The sequence below is a fragment of the Arvicola amphibius genome, chromosome 7 (genome assembly GCF_903992535.2).
Source record: "Arvicola amphibius chromosome 7, mArvAmp1.2, whole genome shotgun sequence".
In the NCBI taxonomy this organism is placed as follows: Eukaryota; Metazoa; Chordata; class Mammalia; order Rodentia; family Cricetidae; genus Arvicola; species Arvicola amphibius.
In genome coordinates, this window is record NC_052053.1 from 22,589,220 (window position 1) to 22,595,689 (window position 6,470).

The 6,470-nt window shown below is 41.9% G+C and overlaps 1 protein-coding gene across 1 annotated transcript in view; it reads left to right on the top strand.

Annotated features, from left to right (window-relative positions):
* The window catches only part of Pla2r1 (phospholipase A2 receptor 1), a 122,534-nt gene that overhangs the window by 42,495 nt on the left and 73,569 nt on the right, over positions 1 to 6,470 (top strand). Inside the window, 2 exon segments of the mRNA XM_038335986.1 lie at positions 1,451 to 1,645; positions 5,716 to 5,873. Coding sequence (XP_038191914.1) covers positions 1,451 to 1,645; positions 5,716 to 5,873 — 353 coding nt within the window.

Below are 6,470 nucleotides of genomic sequence, written 5' to 3' on the forward strand. Positions count from 1 at the left end.
CCTGCTCTCTCGCAGGTGGCGTCCTGATCCCCCCTGCCTTGCCTCCCGAAATTGGAAGGCAGGTATTGGGTACAGGAAACTTCCTGGCCAAAGGCAAGGCTCAGCCCACAGTCTCTAGCTCTCTGGCTGGAGGTGCAGGGCTCTGCCTAGCGCCGGGTCTCACATCGAAGACAACACTTAATTCTGTCTTCCTCCCCTAAGTAAGAGGGGTCTGTGCTGTGGTGCTTGCGGGTGCAGAAGCGATGAAAGGGACCACGACACAGGGCCATTTCCTTCCTGCTTTCCTCAATGGTTTCTCATTTCCTTAGATGGGAAGGGGCCGCTATAGCACCTTGTCTGCTCTTCTTGGCTCTTCTGCAAGAAGTCTGGTGAGAACCAAGAGAGAAGTTTTCTTCTTTACGGTTGGAGAGTGGAGACTGAACCCTTAGCTGGTGCGTTAGACAAGCAGTCTTCCAGCCCTTAACCCATCTCACTCAGTCTCTGGGGTCCTCCCACTGTCCCCATTTTAGAAACTCCTCTTTGAACGTTTTTCTTACATTGAGAGTGAAGTTTAGAATAGCATTGTTTGTTTGTTTGGGTTGATAACCACTGACAATATCTAAATGTTCCAACATTCTCTGATTGTGATTCTAATTGGTGTCAGAGCTCTAAAAGCAATTTTGAAAGAGTGAACTGTTTCTCAAAAAGTAATGGCATCATACCTAACTGAACTGGTTCCCAAGGGAGACACTCACTACCAATTAATAAAATACCCTCCAAATGCAATCACCAATCTGGGACAAGCTACCCCTCCTCCCTCCACAAATCAGAGTGGAAACCTGACCTGTGCGTCACCACCTTCTCAAGTCTAAAGCTTCCTGACAAGTGACCCTGGGGAACCTAATCTAGAGTTCACATCCAGTGTGACAGACAGCACGGATACTACAGTGACCTCGAGGGAACAATAGTGAAACATCATCATCCTTGTTCTAAAAGAAGTAAACAGAGTTTTAGTCTGTTTTAACCCGAGGATAAGAGTCTGCTCTGTCTACCTACTACCTACCTTTCCTATATAAAATCCTTAGAATACCATTTAAATTATGGTCCATAACCAATTCCATTCTCTCTCTCTCTCTCTCTCTCTCTCTCTCTCTCTCTCTCTTTCTCTCTCTCTCCCTCTGTCTCTCTCTGTCTCTCTCTGTCTCTGTCTCTCTCTCTCTCGTGTATGTGTGTTGGCTGTATGTATGCATGTGTACTGTCTATGTGACCAATGCTTGTATAGCCCAGAAAAGGGCTCCATATCCTCTAGAACAGGAGCTACAGATGATTGTAAGTTACCCTGTGGGTGCTAAGAATCAATTTTATGTTTTACTTACTAAAAGTAAGCATACTAATGACAATTTGCATAAAAGGTGTTAAATAATATTGGAAGCAATTGTGCAAATGATGTTCTCTGTGCTAATTTATAAAGAAAACGACTCTTGGACATACCACGCCACTCACTGTGATCCTGACTGGATACCCTTCAATCGTAACTGCTACAAACTTCAGAAAGAAGAAAGGACCTGGCAAGAGGCCCTTCACTCTTGCCAGACTAATGACAGCATGCTGATGGATGTGACGTCATTAGCAGAGCTGGAGTTCCTTATAAACCTCCTTGGGGATGGTAAGCACCAAAGACCTTTGATTCAAGGCCTGTGAAATAACATGTCTCTAGTTTTTAATTTGAGTTTAAAGAAATTTTAAACTATTTAAAAGTGATTAGTATATTACTATATATTTATGGTGTGTATATAGTACATATATTATATGTTTGTGGTATGTATATAGTATATATATTATATATCTGTTGTGTGTATATATTATATATTATATATTATATATTTATGGTGTGTATGTAGTATATATATGTATTATATTTATGGTGTGTATATAGTATATAGTATATAGTTATGGGATGTATATAGCATATATATTATATATTTATGGTGTGTATACAGTATATATGTAAATAGATATGGAATGTATATTCATAAATATATATTCAGAATTTCTAAAAAAAATTCCAGAAATCCATAAGTCATATTCAGAAGCTAAGTAATGTTTTCACATTTGCCAAATAAATTAGATACATTTTTTTAAATCTTAAGAGGTAACAACTGACCATGGGTGGCAGGGTCCAACTCCCATTGGTGCACATACAACTGCTGGAGTCCAGCTCCAGATGAGGGCAGGGTCTGAAGATAAATGGATGTAAGAGCAGTGGCAGGGGGATTCAAACACAGGACACTTCTTAGTTTCATTTTAGGAGAGATGGACAGGGAGGATGCACATCCCTAGTGAAGATGCAGGTCCCAGCAGGGGATGTAAGGAGTGGACGAGGGAGGAAGGGAGCCAGGCTATGATGGGCAGGAGAATCTTGCACCCCGACTGACTGGCAGCCAGAGTGCTTCTTAATTTATACAGAATTTAGTAAGCAGGGATACATTCGTGTTATTCCAAAACAGAGATCACATCACTTTTGGTTTTGGACATTGTTTAGCTTCCTTTTGATCATCTGTTACTCATCATTAATAAACTATGACAGAGCAGAGTTATCACTGCCAATCATTTTCCTTCGTTTTGTTAAAATATTTATTTATTTATTTATTATGTATACAATATTCTGTCTGCATTTATTTATTTATTTATTATGTATACAATATTCTGTCTGCATGTATGCCTGCAGGCCAGAAGAGGGCACCAGACCTCACTACAGATGGTTGTGAGCTACCATGTGGTTGCTGGGAATTGAACTCAGGACCTTTGGAAGAGCTGTCAGTGCTCTTAACCACTGAACCATCTCTCCAGCCCTTCCCTCAAGTTTTGACTTGATCTTTGATAAACATTGGTAATCACTAATAAAGAGTTATCTTTTATAATCATTCTTACTCATTAACCCCATGACCCAGTTTTTAAGAATCTAGAGGCATATGGCAGCCTGTTCTCAGGCTACGAGGACACTAGACCAAAACAAAGTCTCCAAGCTAGTCTGGGCATATTACCATGTCCCAAGTAGTGTGCTATTAACTCTTCATGGTTAGAGTGCCCCAAAAATATCCTCAGGCCAAACTTGCTGCAGTTATTATTTGAATTCTGACATAATACAATGTTTACATTATAGCATTTGTCTTTATGTTTAATCTTGGCATTCTGTTGTTCCTTGGCCATATGACACCACAGTGGCTCTGCATGTGCTAACTTTTCTAAGAAAGGGAAGTCCTGACATCTTATTCTTTTATTGTCTTTCTCCATCATTCTTTGCCCAACAATATGTCTCTGGGTAGCGCAGAAGTAACTGTAGCTAATCTCACTTTGTTCCTGTATATGTCACATAACCACCTTGGTATATAGTAGGAAGAGGTTTGCAGTCTGATCTGTGGCCAACTCCTCTAGCCCACCAACAGTCAATTCTCTTGACAGTTTTGAGTTTACTTTGTTTTGAGTATCTTGTTTCAAGAATATCACATAGCCTCATAAAGAGACCTCTGGCTTCTTTATGTGTTGTCACAACCTCCAGGGCATAAGAAAGACCTTCAAGTAGATAAAGATATCTCTATAAAGCAGGGGTAATAGTATGTTCAGGACTGTCCGGGGGAAGCTTAGAAGCAGCATTCCTAGGACAAGGCATAAATGAGTCACAAGAAATTTTCCACCAATCCACTATCCCCAAATTGTGCAAATATTAAAAGTCTCCCCAGGTTGCAACAGGTGGAGATGAAAAGCACAGGTGGCACGGTGGCCACCATGTGGCTCGGCTTTGCTGGATCGTTGTCAATCCGCTGTGCTGGCTTTATGACTTTTGCTGTTCCCATCAGATATGGCTGTGCCATACAACCCATACACTGAAGGCTCTGGAAAATTTATGGAAGACAGAACAGGAAGATTGTGAGAGCCAGATGACCAGGAAGCCTGCTGTGAGATAGCATCTCCTAGACATAATAGGGAAGTGGCACCCATGAGAGCTTAACAATGCAGTTGACTAAGCAAGACCTGCATAATGACAGCGCCATTGACATGCCAACGTAGATAAGGGAAATCTCACAGGACCCTACCCCTAGAAGAAGAGTTACAGACAATTAAGCTACAGAGAGAGGAAGAGCCAGTTCTCTCTGGGGACAAGCCCCCAGATAGGTTATTCAATCCCAAGTAGTCAGCCCTAAACACACATACATGCGAGCAACACTAACTGGACAATAGATTATGTGCATATAGATGTAGCAAAATGAGTAAAGAAGAAGGGATCATGAATTTGAGAGGGGTGCAGTGGGACACAGAATGGAGAAGGAAGAGAGGGGGTAGAAGTTATGTAAGCATAGTACCCACACGTTAAAGTCTCAAAACAATTAAAAATTTAAATTTAAAAATATCATAAGGAGTAGACATCATACCAGTCATTCCTTGCCAGGTGGTGGTGGCTCATGCCTTTAATCCCAGCACTTGGGAAGCAGAGACAGGAGGATCTCTGTAAGTTCAAGGCCAGCCAGGTCTACAGAGTGAGTTTCAGGACAGGCAGGGATACACACAGGGAAACCCTGTCTCAAAAAAAAAAAAAAAAAAAAAAAAAAAAACAGGAAAAAAAAAGGAAGGGAGGGAAGGAGGGAGGAAGAGGAAGGGAAGGGGAAAAAGGAAAGGAAAGGAAAGAGAAGAATATTAAGAACATCAAAGAAAAGAAAAAAGTCAATCCTTAGACTTTCTATGCAAACTCTAAAGCTGTAAATCAGCTTTATGGCCACTGGCTAGCCACAGTGTGCTATGCTCTCATAAAGGGAATTACTTCAGTAAATAATTTAAATAACTTCTTTTGGCTTGGTGTTTTTCAGGCTGTGTGTTACACTCAGAGGTTCCAGGCTCCTGGGCCTCCCATCTTCAATTCTTCAGAGCAAGCCAGGCCCCACCCACCCTTGTCCTGTGACATACATTAGCCATGAAGTATTCCCAAAAACCCTAGAAATTATTGATTTCATTTTTCAGTGTTTAAAAACAACAACAAAAAAGAACCCTCAGCTCTATGTGGTGACCTTTGAGATGTTAGGTTTTAGTTTGCAAACACAAATACTTCTATGTGCTTTTCCCTAATCCTTCGCATTTGGGATTAAAAGAATCCTGCAGTGTCCCCTGTATCAACAAGGACACTTGAGCATCTCTCTGAGCATCTCTCTGCTACCTAGCCTTTCTCACTGCATCCCGACTGTGAGGCTTTGTTTGTTTTTCCAGCAACCCACTGTTCTGTGTTAACGCCTGGGAGAGCTTCTGCTTGTTTTATTGTTTTGGGCTGAGGCGGAGGGAGAGCAGAAAAACATCCAAGTTACACTACGGTGAAGAGTTCTGTTGTTGGTGATGTTTTTAATGTTCCCCTTTCAAAATCCAATTAACCTCTTCATTTTTCCTTTTCTCTAGACAAAAAACTAGACATTTTAGGTCACTTTGAACGTAGAGGAGGGGCTAGAGTCCTGGACTTGCTCTGGCCAGTGCTCACTTTGGCTTTAGCTCACATTGGAAGGCCTAAGTTGAGCAAACCTGGATATTAGGGGGGAAAGAGGCCTAGAGAGGTATTTCATAGTGAGATTCAAACAAGATTTATCCCACAAAGAACTAAAGACTCACACATTAAAGGGTATATCTTACTGATAGCCTAGTGAGCCATAAAAATAAACATAGAATACCTTACAAATAATTTACATTTATTTCTTACAGGAAATGCATCAGAAACGTGGATTGGTTTGAGTAGCAATAGAACTCCAGTCTCCTTTAGATGGTCCACTGGCTCCTCTGTTGTCTTCACTAACTGGCAACCTCTTGAGCCTCTGATTTTTCCCAAGAGAAGCCAATTGTGCGTCGCAGCAGAGCAAGCTGTAAGTTGGTTCATTTGATCCGTTTTGTGGCTCCGACACTGAGAACCACACAGGCCAGGGTCTTGTGTCATAGTAGAGACTGAGAGAAGCAGTGCCTGCTCCTCACAGGGCTGCCTTATACACGGTAAGGCTACGTTTGTTACTCTGAGGAAAGAGGGGCAAAGCTTCAGACAGGACATGGGAGGGACGGCTTTTTGAACAGATGATGTTTAAGCTGTGACTTCAAAAAAAAAAAAAAAGCCCTTACACAACAGACAAAAACAGTTCTAAGAAGAGCACAAAGGTAAACAAAGGCTTGCCCTCTTCAGTTACCAAACAAAGGAACTGATAGATGGGAGACAAGGGAAATACAAAAATCCTGGCTGGTATACCAAGGTATAGGAGCCATCAGAGTGCTTCAGGGGTAACAGAGGGAAAACATGACTTGAAAAAACTGTGGTCATAGCATACAGAATGGTTTGAAGAGGACAGAATAGCAGAGAAACAATTGGGTGGCTGTTCCATGGGTAGCCTAGGGTGGAGGCTGTGCAGAGGAGAGGAGGAGAGGGGAGAGAAGAGGAAAGGGAGGGGAGGGGAGGGGAGGGGAGGGAAGGAGAG